Source organism: Meriones unguiculatus, chromosome 12 (genome assembly GCF_030254825.1).
Source record: "Meriones unguiculatus strain TT.TT164.6M chromosome 12, Bangor_MerUng_6.1, whole genome shotgun sequence".
Taxonomy (NCBI): Eukaryota; Metazoa; Chordata; class Mammalia; order Rodentia; family Muridae; genus Meriones; species Meriones unguiculatus.
The window spans coordinates 32609115-32626648 of NC_083360.1; the positions used below are offsets into that span (position 1 = coordinate 32609115).

General features: G+C 49.7%; 1 protein-coding gene across 1 annotated transcript in view; it reads left to right on the forward strand.

Moving 5' to 3' along the window:
* Positions 1–15820, forward strand: part of Tbc1d10a (TBC1 domain family member 10A) — a 30305-nt gene extending 14485 nt beyond the window's left edge. Inside the window, exons 2-9 of the mRNA XM_021652371.2 lie at positions 4763–4862; positions 8975–9082; positions 12464–12570; positions 13102–13216; positions 13294–13359; positions 13854–14043; positions 14124–14278; positions 14996–15820. Of these exons, the coding sequence (XP_021508046.1) occupies positions 4763–4862; positions 8975–9082; positions 12464–12570; positions 13102–13216; positions 13294–13359; positions 13854–14043; positions 14124–14278; positions 14996–15463 (1309 nt within the window). The 3' untranslated portion in view covers positions 15464–15820. The remainder of the gene's footprint in view (positions 1–4762; positions 4863–8974; positions 9083–12463; positions 12571–13101; positions 13217–13293; positions 13360–13853; positions 14044–14123; positions 14279–14995) is intronic.
* Positions 15821–17534: the final 1714 nt, after the last annotated feature.

The following is a 17534-nucleotide window of genomic DNA, read 5'->3' on the forward strand; positions in this document are numbered from 1 at the left end:
ATAACTTTAATTTTTCTAATCTCTGTGTGTGTGCATGTCTGCACTTATATGTGCAGAGGTCAAAGGAAAACTTATAGGAGTCCACCATCTGGGTCTCAGGAATCAAACTCTGGTTGTCAAGCTTGGAGTCAAGTACCTTCATCCACTGAACCATCTCACTGTCCTATAAATAGCTTTTTGTTTGCTTGGGTCTCAGTCTGTAGTTCAGGCTAGCCTCAAACTCATAGCATTCCTCCTGTCTCAGCCTCCCAGGTGTTGGGATGTATGCCATCATGCCCAGCTTACCTAATTTTAAAAAATGCATAAAATTCATTTGAAAAATCAGAGTGCATATTTATACATATAAGGATAACTTGTTTCATAGAACATTTCAGTTATGTGTATGTATTCAAAGTATAAAATACAAGATCTTACTATGGGTCTCAGTTTAAAGTATGAGAATCAGTGGTCTAGGCCAGGCTGAAGGTTTGCAAGTTGCAGGACAGTGAATGGCATTTGGGCACACCGATGGGCAGGCTATGAGGATGCTGTGGGTTTAGCTTCTGGGGGTGTAGGACTGTAGTGGAAGGGTCAAGAACATGGCTGTGGAGTCATACAGTCCTGGGCTTAGTCTCAGCTTGCTGCTTACAGCTATGCTTTTCTACAAAGTTCTTAACTTTACTAAGTCTGGGATTCTCCTGTTAATGAGGAGAGTGATATTGTCCTGGGGTTATCAAGAAGATGTATATGTGATAAACACATATAAGAGAAAGAAATTAGTTAAGTAGTAAATGATGAATGAGTAAATGCAAACTTCAGTTGTTGATGTTGTTATTATTGTTGTTGTTGTTGAGGGGGTTGATGGTGTTTGAGGGCCTGAAAGGGTGCTGTGACTAAGAAGAGACAAGAAAGAGCATTCCAGACCAGGGTGGATGGTTGACAAGGGATAATCCTGTGTGTGTCTCATAGAAGAGGGCATGAGCATTGTGTAGCACCAGAAAACAGTACTGAAATTATGGAGAGAAGACAGCAGGGTGTCCAAGCACGGGAAAGAACATTTAGCAGTAGAAGCTGTTCAGTGATAGGATGGCTACCCCTGGAGGTAAAGCACTAGCCCTGGGGCAGTTCGAATAAGGGCTGCCCCCAGAGACTTTTCGTAACAGGCTCTTTGGGTATAGAAGAACCCTCTGGCCACTTTCAGGGCAGAGGGTTTTCTGGAAAGTGAGTGTGCTGCTGAGGCAGCTTCCAGTCAGCTTCCCTCTGACTACTAGCAATTGGCTCACACATTCTGTACTGCCAGGGGAGCCATCTTAGGGCCTTTACACCACCATGCTGTTTGAAACACTCCCATCTTCCCAGCTCCATCCCACAGCTCCCTCTTGGCATCCTTTCAGAGTCATTTCACAGTGTAGCCTGTCCACGTGTAACAGAAAACAAGCACAGAAAGTGGGGGGAGTTGGCTTTGATGTTTGTTTTGGTTTTGGTTTGCTTTTGGATTTTATTCTTATTTACTGTGTATGGGTGTTTTGCCTGCATGTATGTCTATGTATCCAGTGCCTGTGGATGCCAGAAGAAAGCATCAGATCTTCTGGACTGGAGTTTAGACAGCTGGTAGCTGTCATGTAGGTGCTGGGAACAAAACCCAGGTACTCTGAAAGAGCAACCAGGGTTCTTAACTGCTGAGCCATCTCTCTAGCCTCCGTGAGACTTTGTTGGATGAATTTCCTTTATCCAGAACTGATGCTTTCTGGGATCCTGACTGACTCTGCTGAAGGGCCCTTTAACCTGATTTCTATGAAATGTACACTTGTATGGGAAGATAAGCTCACCTGCACTTAGAGACTGTCCCGAGTGCTAGGGACTGTGTTTGTGTCTGTCTTCCCAACATCCGGATTAAGTTTTTCTGTTGGAAGAGAAGCCATTTAAATGAATGTAGTTCCTCAAGAGTTTTCCTAGTTTGAGATTTTAAAATTTAGAACAGAGCCTTTCTGATTGATCTGCACATTGAGAGCAACAGCAGTTGTTTGTCTTTCTGAGCTCTTGCCTAATCATTGGTACAGCCTAGAATCAGTGCTGTCTTAGAATCCAGGAAACATGACCTTTTGTTTTCTACCCTATTTGAGTTCTGGTTTGATGTTTGACACTGGAGCTTTGAAACTGCCAAAACTCATCTGGCGTCAGTTGAAAGAGCTCTCAACATGTTCCCCTGTGTTTGCAGTTGGAAGAATAGGTATCTCTGAGACTCTACAGTAATATTTTACCAACAAAACCAGACCCCAGTGTTGAGGTATCATATAGTCTGGTATTTAATTATGTGGGGAGTCTTTGGCAACTAGCAATTTCAGTTTTAAGGCTCATCTTTGAGCCTTAGTTTCCTTGTCCGCACAAGAGGGCTGAATCAGATGTTATCACATTCATAACTGCCAGAACTTCCTGTTGACTCATGTGGGCATCCTACTCTCTGTTTAGTTAACTAGAAGGCTCATCCCTGACGTGTTGCATAAGTGAACACTGTTATTGGTATACACATCATCCTGGCCGGGGGTGTAGGGACTTTAGGTTTCTGCTTCTTGGGTATTTGGGGGTTGCCTGAACATGTATATCCTTTTATAAATTACTCGACCTAAAGGCTTGAACACTGCTTTGTTGTTATCAAAGAGAGAAAGAAGGAAAAAAAAAAGAGAGAAAGAAAGAAAAAAATCTTTGTGCTTTGGTTCTGCCTCTAGATGATGAGAGAGAGCAGTGTGAGGCACAGGGACTTCTGTATTGAGGTGCCCAGTTTATTACCCCAGGCAAGTTCCTTCTCAACGCTTCTAATCCAAGGCTGAGTTCAGGCTCAGTTCCCCAGATGAAGTGTACCGAACAGGAGGACTTGCCTTTTTGTTTCCTGGAGGCCTCCACTCTGCCAGGGCCTCTCCCCCTCTCTCACGACCAGTAAAAGTCACAGCAACGTGTTTCCTTCCAGCAGAGAGAAGCAGAAACTCCAACCCTGGGCCAGGCCCAGCTCCACCGTGTTCTGTTCTAGAGAGCTCCCTGGAGCTGCCTCAAGTGTCTCCGACCCTGTGCCCCTTTCATGGAAGTCAGATTGGGCTGAAATGGCCAGCTTTAGGCTATATAGGGTCTGGCTTGGAATTGAGTTCTAGGCGTGGGATGCCTTTCCTGGGTATTGTGACCTCTCTGAGCCTGTTTTCTCGTCTGTAATTAATCTTTTCTTAATACTATCAAGTACTTTAAATTTTTGCAATGATTTATTTTTGTTTTATGTACATTGCTATTTTGCCTGTTTGCATGTCCATGTGAGGGTTTTGGATCCCCTGGAACTGGAACTCCAGCTGTGAGCTGCCATGTGGGTCCTGAGAACTGAACCCAGGTCCTCTGGAAGAGTGGTTGGTGCTCTTAACCGCTGAGCTATCTTTCCAGCCCACTGATTTTTTGACTGGAGGTCATGTTTCAAAGGCTGGCCTTAAACTTCTGCCTCTATGTCCAGAGAGCTGAGACCACGCGCAGTTTATAAAGTATTGCATTTCTTCTGGTGGTACTGAGAATTGAACACAGTGACTGGTACATGCTAGCACTCTACCACAGAGCTGCATTATCACCAGAACAAGTTTTTGTACTTGAAAAAAAAAAAAACTTGACAAAAGCACAACAAAGAAATGCAAGATTATGATGATCTAATACTTTAAAGTGCATTTGAGGAAATGGTGTGTGTGAGAGTTGCATGTGTACATCTTGTGTTGTGTTGTCTACTCGGCATTACTCTGTAGGCTAGACAAGAAGGCGTATGTAGGACGCCCACACTACAAACGTTCATCTCCTTCTCTTCTCTGCCTTCGAGACTTGTGTGAACGTGTGGATCCTCGGGGCTTACTCCCCTAGGAAGCCTCCTCAGCGACTGTGCTCTCTGCTTAAGACAGGGTTCCTCCGCAGCCCACCTCTGCCTTCTTTGGTGCTGATCTGCCTAGCTGAGTCTCGGTATCCTTCAAATGTCAATTCCACAAGGGGCCTGGGAACAAGAATCTTCTTGGGCTGGAGAGATGGTTCAGTGGTTAAGAGTACTGGCTGCTCTTCCACATGGTGGCTCACAACCACCTGTAATGAAATTTGATTTCCTCTTCTGGTATGCATGAAAACAGAGCACTCATATGCATCAAATAAGCAAACAAACAAACAAATAAGAGAGGGGAAACTTCTTAAAAAATTCGCTTTAACCTGCCAAAACTGACACAGCGGCTCGGTCAGTAAGTGTACAAACACAGAAGGTAGCGTTTGAAGGGACTTACTTGGGGAGCATTCCAGCCAAGGGATTGGCATGAGCTGAGGCTGAGTGGTGGGAAAGAGTGAGGCTGTAATTGGGGAAAGTCTGAGTAACCAGCTTGGCTCAGGTGAAGAGGTGAGTGTGTTATTTCTGTACTTGTTTGACTAGTTTTGGCATCCAGCTTCACTCCTAGCATTCTGGCCTCCTGAAGAGGCTTGTTTATTAAGGCAGGCCCAAGACAGGAATGCTTGACTTCAGTGCACAGAGGCACACGCTCAGCCTTTGCTCCAGACAGGCAAGGTGTCCCTGGCCCCTGACACACTGGGTGAATAGGCCCTTGCACCTGTTGTGTGTGGCAGGGGCAGTATTCAGCTCATCTTCAGCAGGGCATCAAGAGTCTGCAGACCTGAAGGAGGATAGACAGGGCGGTGGGGTGAGGGCTGGCCAGGTTGCTGGCTGAGGCCAAAGCCAGGGTCTTTGCTTCTCTTGACACATCTGACTGATGCCCTGCCCTCTGATCCACAGGCTGGAGGAAGTTCCCCTGGAGGTGTTGAGGCAAAGAGAGTCCAAGTGGCTGGACATGCTCAACAACTGGGACAAATGGATGGCCAAGAAGCACAAAAAGGTAAGGGAGCTTGGGCCTAGGGCTGGGAGTTAGCAGTCTGGGAAGGAGAAAGAAAGGGATGAACTTCATCACTGCAGCAAAATAGGGATTCTCCAACTGCCAGGCTTCCATAGGTGTCCTCTGTTGTCGTGTAAGGAGCAGAAGCTGGCTTTAGGACAGGTTTGGACTGGGCTTATGATTTCAGAGGAGAGCCACATAGAACTTTGTCCTGGAGTTAAACCTCAAAGCCACTCCGTAGCCAACAACCCTCATAGGTAACTTTGCTTTACTCCTGCCAGAAGAAGGACTGAAGAGCTTCCTAATATTAGTGTAGCTAACTTTTGGGAGCATTTTTAGGGTTCATATCTTGACTATGATCATATAGTTAACACTTCAGTGAAGTTAATAGTAGCACTCTGCTTTATCAGGGAGCTAAGATTTGAAGTCAGGCAGTAAACTCTAGTGTCTGCCCTATTGACCACCATAGGAAGGGCCTTCTTCACTGCTTAGACATGTTGATGGTTTTCCTCATCTCCGGCCAGAGTGAAAAGAAAGAAGAGTAACCTGACACTTTACAAGTAGTTTTATAAAAATGAGACTACCTATTCCCCGTCTAGTTAGACTGTCCTTAGGTACTGGCTTGCTCATCACCACACTCACCCACCATTCTGAAGTTGTGTGTCACTGTCCTTGGGAGCCCTTTGCCTGCCCCTTCATGGCCACAATCTCTGCACAAATTTCCAATCCACAAAGTTAGCCCGATGGTCCCTGTCATCAGCTGACACAATGGTCTAGTTCTGTTTGCCCAGGACTGAAAGTCTGGAGTGAGTGTCACCTCACTCAGTCTTATACCATCTGCTTGAGCTATGTAACTAGGCGTCCTCTTTTCAGACTCAGTCATTAGGAGAGTGGGAGAGATGAACCTTTTATGAGGACCCTTACAAGGTGGTAACAGGAAGTGCTTCACAGACTGCCAAGGGGGAGAGCGCACCCAGGCTTGGGCTCTTTCTTGCTGGTCTACATAGGATTGGTTGCGGGGTTCAGTGGCAGACTATGTGTGGAATAGTTCAGTATAGAATATGCTAGAATAGAAGAAGGAAAGAAAGACTCCGCACTCCCTTTTCCTCTCTCCCCTCTCTTTTCCTCCTATGGAGTACCTGCTTCTTTCTCTTTTTTTCTCTCTTTCTCTTTCTGTCTCTCTGTCTCTGTCTCTATCTTTGTCTCCCTCTCTTTCTCTCTCTCTCTGTTGCTCTATATATCAGGCTGGTCTCCCACTCCAACTGTAGTTCTCCTAAGTTCTGGGATTATAGGCATATGCCACCATACCTGGCAAACTCAGGATTTTTAGAACACTTACTCCAGTTGCTCCCTGGCTAACTTTGGGGTCCTGCCTCCTCTTTCCTCCAGTTCTTACCCTGAGCTGTAGCTGGCTCTGCACCTCTCTTCTGTAGCTGTGGGGAGATCCTCCCATAGAGCACTCAGCAGCCCTTCCTTTTCCCTTTGGCTTCCCCTGCACTGTGGGTAAAGGCCAAGGGCTGCCTTTGCCCAGCAGGGGCCTTCAAAGACATGCTTTATCCCATTGTACTCAGAGGCCCAGACCAAGACTGTTCCTCTGCTGTAGCTACATCGGGCTTTGCCCTGGTAACTTCTGCCTGGCTCTGGAAGCATGGCTTCTTCCACTCAGGAAGTCATGACACAGGAAGGATAACAACACTTTTTGGAAGTGGGTTCAGACCCAACAGTTCTCCTGAACTCACCCATAATCCTGTGAGGAGAGTGCCTTCTTCCACCTCCCAGTTGTGCTCAGGGCAGAAGCGAGGGCCTGCAGGGAGTTCAGCAGGCAAGGGTGTGGCTTCACTAAGCTGTCAGCAGTGACTTCCTTTAAGTTAGCTGTAGAGACCGGTAATTTTTTGAGTATTCTGGCAGCACTTTCTCATGTGTTATCCTAAGGCAGGCTGATGGCTGTCTAGAGTAGGGGTCTAGGAAAGGCTGGCTGTGCTCCTGATTCTCCATCCCCTGCCCTGGCCCTGGAGTCCATGAGGGCATCACAGTGGGCCGAATGTGCTCCAGGACTGTCCTGCAGCCGGCCTATGTGCTGGGCTCACGAGAAGGATGTCTCATGCTGACCTTGCCCAAGTGTGGGATCTTGAAGGACCTGAAGCTCTGGGATGTCCTATGTTCCACTGCCAAAGCCTGCCCAAAGTGGCTTCCTTAAGATGACCCTTGTCCCACAGTAACAGGAAATTGTCCCCTGTGTCTAGTGCAGTTCTCTTCCGCTCCCTTCTCTCCCAGTTTTCCAGCAGCCAGAAGCCCCAGTGTGGCTCTTCTGAGTAACCAGCTGTTCTTCCTTACCGACTGTATTCTGCAGCCTGCTGCCTGTCTCCCTCCTAGGTCTTAACTTGCTCTGAGCTCTGAAAAGTTTTCTCTTGCTTTTGCTGGTCATCAGGAAGGTCCATTGTGCCCTGCTTATGAGGCTTCAAATGGGACTGTATGAGGGGTTTTCCAGTTGAGAAGTTAGGCAGCAGCTAAAGCCCTTAGCCTTTCCATGCCGAGTGTCTTTCTGAGATGGTGCGGGGAGAAAGCCCCACCCAAGGCACCTTTGCCCCTCTAATGGAGCTTCTCCAAGCTTGCAGAGGAATACGTAATGTCATTCAGATCTTAAAGCAGGTGAGAAGTGACCCAAGGTCAATGTGGGATTCGAACCCACATCAGCTATTCTCATGCCACAAGTACTTGTCTCCTTGATCTCAGGCCAGGCTGCTTGGTGCAGAGGTGAAGGAGCCTCTCAGCCTTGTCCTCTCTGCTATCGTCCCATAAGCTCAGGCCCTCTGCCTTTGCATTCACCCATCTGGTAAGTCAGGCAGCTGCTCTGAGAACTTCTTTTTGGGATCAAGCCCAGGAGGAGCCTGTTCCTTCCACCTGTCAGTCTCTGAGGAATTAGTGAAGTAGGAAGTACACAGAGCTCGGTCTCCAGCTGTGTGGCACAGTGTAGAAGAGGTATGGTTTCTGATGGTGTGATAGTAAGGCAATAATTTTCCCTATTCTGAGGAAAAATGTTTTGTTCTTTATTTTGTATTTGTTTTGAAATTTTCATGTATGTATATATTGTACATTGAGCATATTTCTACCTGTACCCCCTTTGTTTCCTTTTTCCTTCCCTTTAATAATCTTTGTTCCCTTAAACAGTTTTCTGTCTTTTTAAAAGACATGGTAGTAGGCTTGCCACGGTAGCACAAGCCTTTACTTTGTGGATCTCTGTGAGTTCAAGGCCAGCCTGGACTACACAGCAAGTTCTAGGCTAGCCTCCTTCTGCTTCCTGAGTGTGGAGGCATGTGAATAAAAAAGAGGACATGGCCACTCCAGGGTATGGTTGAAGAGAAGGCTTTTATTGTAGATGTGAAGGAGAGTACAGCCAGTGGCATCTGGAAGAGTCCAGGGCAGGGAGAGAAAGTAATTGACTGAACATGGCCAGCAGACTGAAACTGGGCAATGAGGGGTGGGAGCAAGAGAAGAGAAGAGAGAAAGAAGGCCAAGAGAGGGGACTAGGAACCAAGAGCAGAGGACCAGGAGGACTCTGGCCAAAATGGCAGGTTTTATAGGGAAGAGAACCTGGGAGAAGGGAAGCACAAAGCCCTTGGGCTGGAGAAGTTTCAAGGTCGGAGCTTTGTGAGAAGAGCTGAGCTGAGCCACAGGTACTGAGTGAGCCTGAAGCTCTTCATTTGCTTTGATGGACTCAGAGGCACCACAGGTAGCTGTCCGTCCTGTCTTCTTTGAGATCTGACAGGATGCATCACCATGCCTGGCTTCTTTGTATGAGGGATTTGAGGAACGTTTGGTGTCTGCCAGGATCCCGGAACCCGTCTCCCATGGATACTAAGGGTTGGCTCTAGCTCTGGGGTCCGGAGCTCAGGAACGCCTGCACTGTCATTAGAGAATGTGCACTCTGCCATCACCTGGTGGCAGCATGTCTAATTGCAGTCCCTATTGCCCTCATGAGCTCTGCATTGCAGGGCAGGAAAGCCCTCAGTTTTTCCCTTTCTGCTCTTGAGGGTAAGCTCGCTGAAGGCCCACCAAGCCTTGCAGAGGAGCTGCCAGGGTGGGTGCGTGGGCACAGCTGTCCTTTTGACTTTCAGATTCGTCTTCGGTGCCAGAAGGGTATCCCACCTTCTCTGCGGGGACGGGCTTGGCAGTACCTGTCAGGAGGCAAGGTGAAACTTCAGCAGAACCCTGGAAAATTTGATGTGAGTTTTTCTTCCTTTCTTTATTTTCCTATTGTTTCTCATTGGGAATCTTTCCCTGGCAGTGGATCCCCCACGTACTGTCCTAGATTTCAGTAAAATGAACGATTGACGGGGCCTCTACTCAAAGGCCTGACTGACCCAGATTGGCCAAGTCCATGAACCGTGTTTACTGGAGGCTGTTGTTCACCTAAGGCTCTGCCCTTACTAGGCCTCAATGGAATGGACTTCATTACAGTTCTGCACCCTCTGTTAGCCCTTTCTCTCAACAGTTACCCAGAATTGCTTTCATGATTGAACATGTGCACTACTTCAGAGCTCATCGGGAAGAAGTGACCCTCAAAACCACTTCCCCTCCTGATGCCTTGAACAAGTGCTGTAGCCTTTAGGGGCCTGCGCATTAGAACCACAAGAGCCTTCACATTTCTTGGTCCCTATCCTCTACTCTATCTCCTGCCTCTAAGCCTAACTAGATGTGATCCACTAGGTGGCCACTTGGGGGTCAAAAGCCAATCATTGGTCAGAAACCATGCCTTCTGTAGTCTTGCCCCATCTACCTCTCCCTGGTTGACGTGGCACAGTACTTTTCTATTCACTAAGCTCAACTGCTGAGCCTCTTCCCCTGGAGAATACCATAGAGACAGTTGGCTTCCATGGGGTGGCCCCATTGTACCTGCCAGACTTGACCCCAGGCGTCAGGGCTTCCCCAGGCTGTCGGGACTAATGGTCGGCAGTGACACAGAGCTGCTAGCCACCAGCTCTTTGTTGCTATCCTTTATACTTCAAAGAATAATTTCTCTCTGGCCAGACCTGTTTTCTGTGAAGAGTGGGCAGGGGCAGAGCAAGGCAGCCTGAAATTTACACTGTTGACCTGGAGAGGGCTCAAACTATTTGTTGGCACCACTTGGCCCGGGGGACAGAGAGCCTGGTGGGGTGGCAGCACTCGGTTAGAGGAAACTGTGAATCAGGGTGATTGGATATTCCTACACAGCACTAAGACCATGTCCAAAAGAACAACTTCTTGACTCCAGAATCTTCCTTCTACTAGCCCCATCTCCTGTGTTCCAGTGGGCTCCATCCTGGTCAGAGTTGGTGGTCCAGGGATGGGTGTCCCACCCAGAGTCCAGGCTGTGAGTGGCAAGCCTCCTGGGTGCACTGTCTAGCAGTGTGTCCGGTGCAGTGAAGCACAGAACTTTTGTTTGTTTGTTTTAGAGGGGTTGTTTTGTTTACTTTTGAGACAGGGCTTTTTTGTGTAGACCGGGCTGTCCTGGAACTCAGTTTTTAGACCAGAGATCCATCCCCCTCTGCCTCTCAAGTTCTGGGATTAAAGGTGTGTGCCACCACTGCCCTGGCAGAAGCACAGGGCTTTGTGTGTGTGTAGAATAGTGTCCAGAGAGGAACTGGCCACCCCTGAGATGGATGGTAGGTTGCTTATATAAGGATGTAGATTTGCCAAGAAAGGCCTTCTGATGATGTATGGTCATCATGGCACTACTGGGGTCCCAGTGTTTTCAAGCATGCATGGAAGGACTTAACCTGTAGAGGACCTAGAGGAAGTAGACGAGGGTGGGGTCTTCTCTTCTGTTCTGAGTGCCTGAGCCATAGGGAATCACAGTGCTGAACTGTGTATCAGTGCTCATATCTGCTCTTGTGCTCAGGGCCCTTCTGCCACACTATCTGTGGCTATTTTCTCTAGCACTTGCTCTTTCTTGCCTTTTCCTTGGCAGGACCTTCCTGCTCTTTTTTTTTTTCTGGTATTCTCTGACTTCACAGAGTCAAGACCTTCCTGCTCTTTTTTTCTGGTATTCTCTGACTTCACAGAATTAGGCACAGGGTGCCTCTGGTGCCTAATCTGATACCCGAGACAATTATCTCTCGAGACAATTAAAATGCCTGTGGTATTCACCCTATTTCCCTGGAGGCCCTGCTGCTACCCTTTGCCTTCCTTAGCAGCCCACATGTGATTGTGCACTTCGTGCTGCTGAGGCACCAAGATGCTACATCCAAGGAACTAACTTTTGGGGTTCTTGGGGACAAAAACAATTGAGGGAACCTTCTTCTTTTCTGAGAAAAGCATCCCTGCATTGTGCTCAGATGGTACAGGAGAGTGCACAGGACACACAAAGACCCTATCTTGAGGGTTCTTGAGGCTCCAGAGGGTAACGCTCACTCCTTCCACTGAGAAAAATCCCAGCCTCTTCCACTGTCCTGAAACTTTAAACAGTCTGTGAGCTTCTCCTCACTGCGTTCTAGTCTAGTTTCTGACACACTAGGTTCTTTTGTATTTCAGTTATTGCTACGTCAGGCCATGAGGAAAAGTATAAAGTCACCATCAATCAGGACCTCACCAGCATGGCCTGAGCTCATCTAGTATATTTGCCAAGGCCATAATTCCCAGGACCTTCCCAGAATGGGTGCCTCTGGTGCCTTCTTAACATAGGGAAAGATGTCAGGGGGGTTGGTGGGCAGAAAGAGTAGGCAGGAGAGGAGTAATGGATTAGACAAGGCAACTAGTACTTGGTTGGTCTTCCTGTCCATCTTTCTGCATTTCCTTTGTATTTCTTTTTCTGAAAACTGACGTATGGATTTACAAAGAGTAAGATGGACAGACTTGAGCATAGAACTCAGTGAGCCTAAGAACACATGCATGTGGCCAACAATCAGATCAAGACAGAACATTTCAAATGACTGTGGAACCTTTTTATTCTGTTAGAGCTTGGTGGCTTTTAAAAGTACACACACTGGAGGTTCAAAGAAGAAAGTAAAACTGTTGAAACCTCAGTACCTAGACAAGAACTTAGTGGCATACTCCCTTCCTGAACAGGTGATGCCTGCAACACAGGACGCATGCAGCAGAGTTGACTGGGTTTGGGGGCTCTGATTCACACCTGCTTTTAAGTTCCAGCTCCACCATTTTTTTTCTAGTCATGATGCCTTGGGTAACAGACTTCCAGTTGACCCTTTAGTTCTCTCATCTGTGAACAGATGTAATGACAGGATCTGTCTTGGAGTAGGGAAGGGGCCAGGGAGTCTGTGTGTGTTCCATACTCAGCTCTGCATCTGGCTCCGAGCAGTGCTAACCCTGTAGCTGCTGTCGAGAAGTCTTCTATCTGAAGGACAGACATTATCCCTAGATAAACTGAGTCCTGACTGCTGTGATTCCAGCCAGAATAGATGCTTGTTCATCCTCTAGGAGTTAGGATACCTCTCAGGCTTCCCAGGGTTCTGCCATTCTTGCCTCTGTGGGTTTCCTTTCCTGTCTTTAGGAAGGCCTGGTTCAATAAGAGATTGGGTGCCTCTGGTGCCTAATCTGATACCTGAGACAATTATCTCCTACCAGGGGTACTCCTCACTGCTTCCTGACATTATGCCCTTGCTTCCCAGGAGCTGGACATGTCTCCTGGTGACCCCAAATGGCTAGATGTGATTGAGCGTGACCTGCACCGTCAGTTCCCTTTCCATGAGATGTTTGTGTCCCGAGGAGGCCATGGGTAAGCAGGCTAACTAAGCATGTGGGCTGGGAGGTGGCTCTAAAACTCCTTTAGACTGTCAGGAAAGGTACAATGTGGCCAAAACTCTACTGTTAGCCTTTACCTTCTGTGGTTTGGTGGTATACTGACCACAGTATTTGACTCTTGCAATACCTTGCATTATTTACTCTCTAGACTGATAGAACTTTCTTGGTCAGGCCTTCTTGACATAGGGGAAGATGTCAGGGGGGTTGGTGGACAGAAAGAGTAGGCAGGAGAGGAGTAATGTATTAGACAAGGGACAGAGCTGCTCAGCAAGGTGGGCGACTCTGGCCCCTCCTCAGTCTGTATCCATCTGGCTCCAGCCCTGGCCCAGTCCTGGCTTTCTCTTCGAGCCCTGTCTTTGGGTTACAGATGGGAGACTGACCCACTGCTGACTACGAGCACATCCTTTTCAGGGGAGGGCAGGTTCTGAGGCAGGGCTATAGACATTCATCAGGGTACGGGGGAGGTGGTACTCCTGCCTGCCTATCCTCCTTGTCCTCTCCACAGCCAGCAGGACCTGTTCCGTGTGCTGAAGGCCTACACACTGTACCGCCCTGAGGAGGGCTACTGCCAGGCTCAGGCACCCATTGCTGCTGTGTTGCTCATGCACATGCCTGCTGAGGTACCTAGGACCCAGGTGGGTAGGTGGGCAGGGGACCCAACCTCAGCTGCAAGGGCTCACACCCCTTTCATCCACAGCAAGCCTTCTGGTGTCTGGTACAAGTCTGTGAGAAGTACCTGCCTGGCTACTACAGTGAGAAGCTGGTGAGTGCCTGCCTGGCCTGAGACGCTCCAGGCTGGGTGCCCTCTGCCGTGCACGCCAAGACCTCTCACTTCTCTCATAGCCGCTCTAGGCTCAAGGCCCAAGACCCGATGGAGGTCACCCAGGTTCCACTTACACACTGTGCCTCAGGGCTCCTTGACCTTGTATAGGTTGAAGAGCTTGTTTGAAGCTCCATTCTCTCCCGCTAGAATGCCTTTCCCTCAGCTTTCAGCCTATTCATGGAGCTTTTCTTGATCTTGACAGGCAGGAATTTCTATTCCTGCCATTTTGGGGACACTGAGCCCCACTGTCCCCTTCCCCTTTCTGTGTCCATGAGTCTTTTCACTCTTCCTGAGGGACCATCTGTGTCTGGTTTGTTCATCTGTCTTCCAGTGCTCTATAGGCTCTAGCTACCTGATGAATTACTGACTGTTGACCCAGTACTAGGAACCCTATGGGCTGTGGTCATGGCTCTGTGGCCTTGATGTCTCTTCAGGAGGCAATCCAGCTGGATGGCGAGATCCTCTTCTCACTGCTACAGAAGGTGTCTCCTGTGGCTCACAAGCACCTTAGCCGCCAGAAGATTGACCCCCTGCTGTACATGACAGAGTGGTTCATGTGTGCCTTTGCCCGCACGCTGCCCTGGAGCTCTGTGCTGCGTGTCTGGGACATGTTCTTTTGTGAAGGTACCAGGCTATGCTGGGTTGTGGGGGGTGCAAAGGAAGCCCAAAAGCCTCCCTTGGACTCATCACCTGCCCCCATGCAGGAGTCAAGATCATCTTCCGTGTGGGGCTGGTCCTGCTGAAGCATGCGCTAGGCTCCCCCGAGAAGCTCAAAGCCTGCCAGGGCCAGTATGAAACCATCGAGCAGCTGCGGAGCCTCAGTCCCAAGATCATGCAGGAAGCCTTCCTGGTCCAGGAGGTGGGGCACCACATCTCCCACTTGCTATAGGAGGAAGGGGAGCTGGCAATGGCTTTGGGGGGCTTTGTACGGCCCTGCCCCAAGGGGTAGTCAGCCCAGGTCAGGGTGGATGGGCCTCATCCTTTGCTAGGAGAGGAGGCACAAGTGGCGCTGTGCAGTGCCTTCCTTCGCTAGTCCACTCCTCTTTGGGAACAGGGAAGAGTTCTTTTCTGGATACTCTTCTTTCAGGGGCTACAAATTGATACATACATTCTGTGGTGGGACTTTGGCCAGGCTCATGCTAGTGCATATTGCAAGGGTTATTCTGTAACCCACTTCCAGCATTGTCCCCATTTTACACTCAAGAAAATAGAGGCTCATAGAGGCAAGATTTCAAAGTGATTCCTAACAGTCAAAGGTGGAAAAGTGATGGGGCTGGAACTGGAGCCTGGCCAGTCAGGCTGCCCTGGTCAGGAGGGGACAGTATTGGCTGAGAGTGAAGTTGCCCATTTCAGCTCTGCCCCTTCTGTCCTAGAGGTAAGGTGAGTGGGCCTATGAGCTTTTTCCTCTGAGACAGTGGGGCTTAGGTTTGGCACTTAGACCACAGTCACGTCCTCCCTGGGTTCAGCCTTTAGTAGACACAGCTACGGGTTGCTGGTGGACAGGAAAGCCTAGGATTGGGAGCAGAAGGGAAAGGCCATTCTTTCTGGTGCTCATGTGCCCTGCATTGTCCCAAAGGTGATAGAGTTGCCTGTGACAGAGCGCCAGATTGAGCGGGAGCACCTCATCCAGCTGCGACGCTGGCAAGAGACCCGTGGTGAGCTGGAGTGTCGCTCTCCGCCCAGGATGCATGGCGCCAAGGCCATCCTGGATGCAGAGCCTGGTCCCCGACCTGCCCTGCAACCTTCACCGTCCATCCGCCTACCCCCAGATGCAACCCTCCTCAGCTCAAAGGCTAAGCCACCCAAGCAGGTCCAGAAGGAGCAGAAGCGGACAAAGGCCAGGGGACAGCTGGACAAGTCCCCAGGCCCCAATCAAGCCACAGTGGTGACTGCTTCAGGAGATGCATGCAGTCCTCAGGATGTGCCCCCAAAGGACCCAGTCTCCCAGGACCCAGTCCCCCAGGACTCTACTCCCCAGAACTTAGTCTACCACCGTTCCCAGGAGAGCCTGACCTCCCAGGAGAGTGAGGACACCTATTTGTAACCCCAGGAGCTCAGGCCTCCAGGTGGGGTCTCCACACATCTTACACGGTTCAAAGACTGACAGCACTCCAGGTCCTCTGTACCTGAGGGCCCAACTGCTTGGCCATTGGGCTGGGATAGAATCTGGCTAGACCAGTACAGATTCTGCCTGAGCCTCCTTATTTATTTTCTCTTGAGTGGAGCTGTCCCAGCCAGCACAGGCAGAAGCTACGGCCGAATGGGTTGGGTGTCACTCAGCCCCACCCTACTGGGGATGTTCCCCAGGGATAGGGTGCTGACATGCGGGGAAGTGGTGGGGTACTCTTTGTGTAAAATAGAAATATGGTTTTGTACTGAAATAAACAGGCTTGTGTATAGAGCTGGTGTGCAGCTAGGGAACCAGAAGGGTATAACCCTTCATCCTGGGCCTCAGGCCCAGCAGGGGCCCCTCTGAAACATACAGGAGGCACCAAGTCCAGAGCCAGCTGCTGTTCTTGGCTCTTCTCTCAATCCGTCTCTGCTTCCATGTCCATTGCCTGGCACAGATGAGTCACTCCAGGGATGAAGCCCACCACCAGAGCAAAGCAGGAAACAGACCCCGAGGCTTTGGTCCCTGCTTCTGTAAATTTATTAGGGAATGGGGAGTAGATCCATGAAGAGGTAGCTTAAAGCTGTTCCTCCTCCAAGGCCAAGCCTAGATCCCGGTTACCTTCTGAGCATTCACACTGTTACCTGGGGCTGCCACCAAGGCAAAGTCCCTCCACCAGAGGCAGACAGGTAAGAGAAGAAGTTGGCCTCCTTGGTGAAATGCTGCTTTCCCTTTACTGACATGCTCCACCTGCCAGGCTGGGCTTGTGCCTGACATAAAAGGAATTCCATGACTGCCCCCCCCTCCAGCCCCTCACCCAAGTGAGCAGGCTTCCATGAAGGGGTGGCAGGCAGGTGCTCAGTGACAACCTGATAACTGGCAGTAGCAAGAACAGGGTGTCCCTGGGAGAAGGCCCCCCTTCTGCTGAGGAAGCAGCTTTTCTAGTCAAACAATAGTGGCTGTTCCTGGCCTGAGACCAAGCAGGGCCAGACCATAGTCAGGAACAGGGAGGGAGAAACAGACTTGCTGGGAGCTTTCAGGCATTGCCTGGGCCTAGAACGTGTTGTCCTGGTGCAACTGGGGATACTGAGGCTAGAGAAGCGAATGGTCAGCAGAGGCTTGGGACAGCCTGCCCGCTCTCTGCCTCTTGCTTCTCACCCCTACAGTTTCCCACTCTGTCCACACTTGCCATGGTGAGATGTGCTCAGCCTTTGGGAAGCACTCCACTCCACTCACTCCCCACCCCCAGTTCTCCAGGGGACAGGCCAGGATGTGGTGGCTGCAGTGTTCCATGAGAATCATCTGGAGCTAGCGAAGCCAGGAACAGGGCTGAGCCCAGCTTCCTCTGGTGCAGGGTCCGGAGTGTGAAGTCCTGCATGGGCCTGCTGGGGCCCAATCATGCCCAAGGCCTACTCAGACCTACCTTGTTCAAAGCCTCCAAGCTGAAGCTGAGTGCCTGGGCCAAACAAGGGCCCCTTGGAGCATGCTGTGTCCTGCCATCGGAACTACTTGTGCTTGCTCATTCCTGCTCAGCCTTGGGGTCTTCTTAAACCTTCAGACGCTTGATCATATCTGGGGTGTCTGCCAGTGCTTGGGGCTTTCTTGGATCTGTATCTAATGTAGATGTGCTCAGGCCAGTTTGAGTTCTGCTAATGGCGACAAGCTCTAAGGAGACTTCAATGGGACTCAAGTCTCTGGCCCGAATACTCAGGGAGCCTCAAGTACAAGGGCTTGTCCCATCAACGTCTGAGTCCTGGGCGTTCCCAGCTCAGGTACTTCTGGGTTGTTTCCCTGGAATAACTTCAAGTTTCAGAGTCCATAGTATGTTGCTCAGGCAGGTGAGGAGGTTACTTTTTCTGTGCCTCCCCTTAGCCAGGGGGGGAAGGGGGAATCTGCTTTGAAAATTGGGTGATTTAAAAACTGGGCCACAAAGGCCAGATTTCAGCTGGTCAAAACAACGGCAAGGTAGAGATGAAGTAGCAATACCAACCCTGGGCAGCCCTTT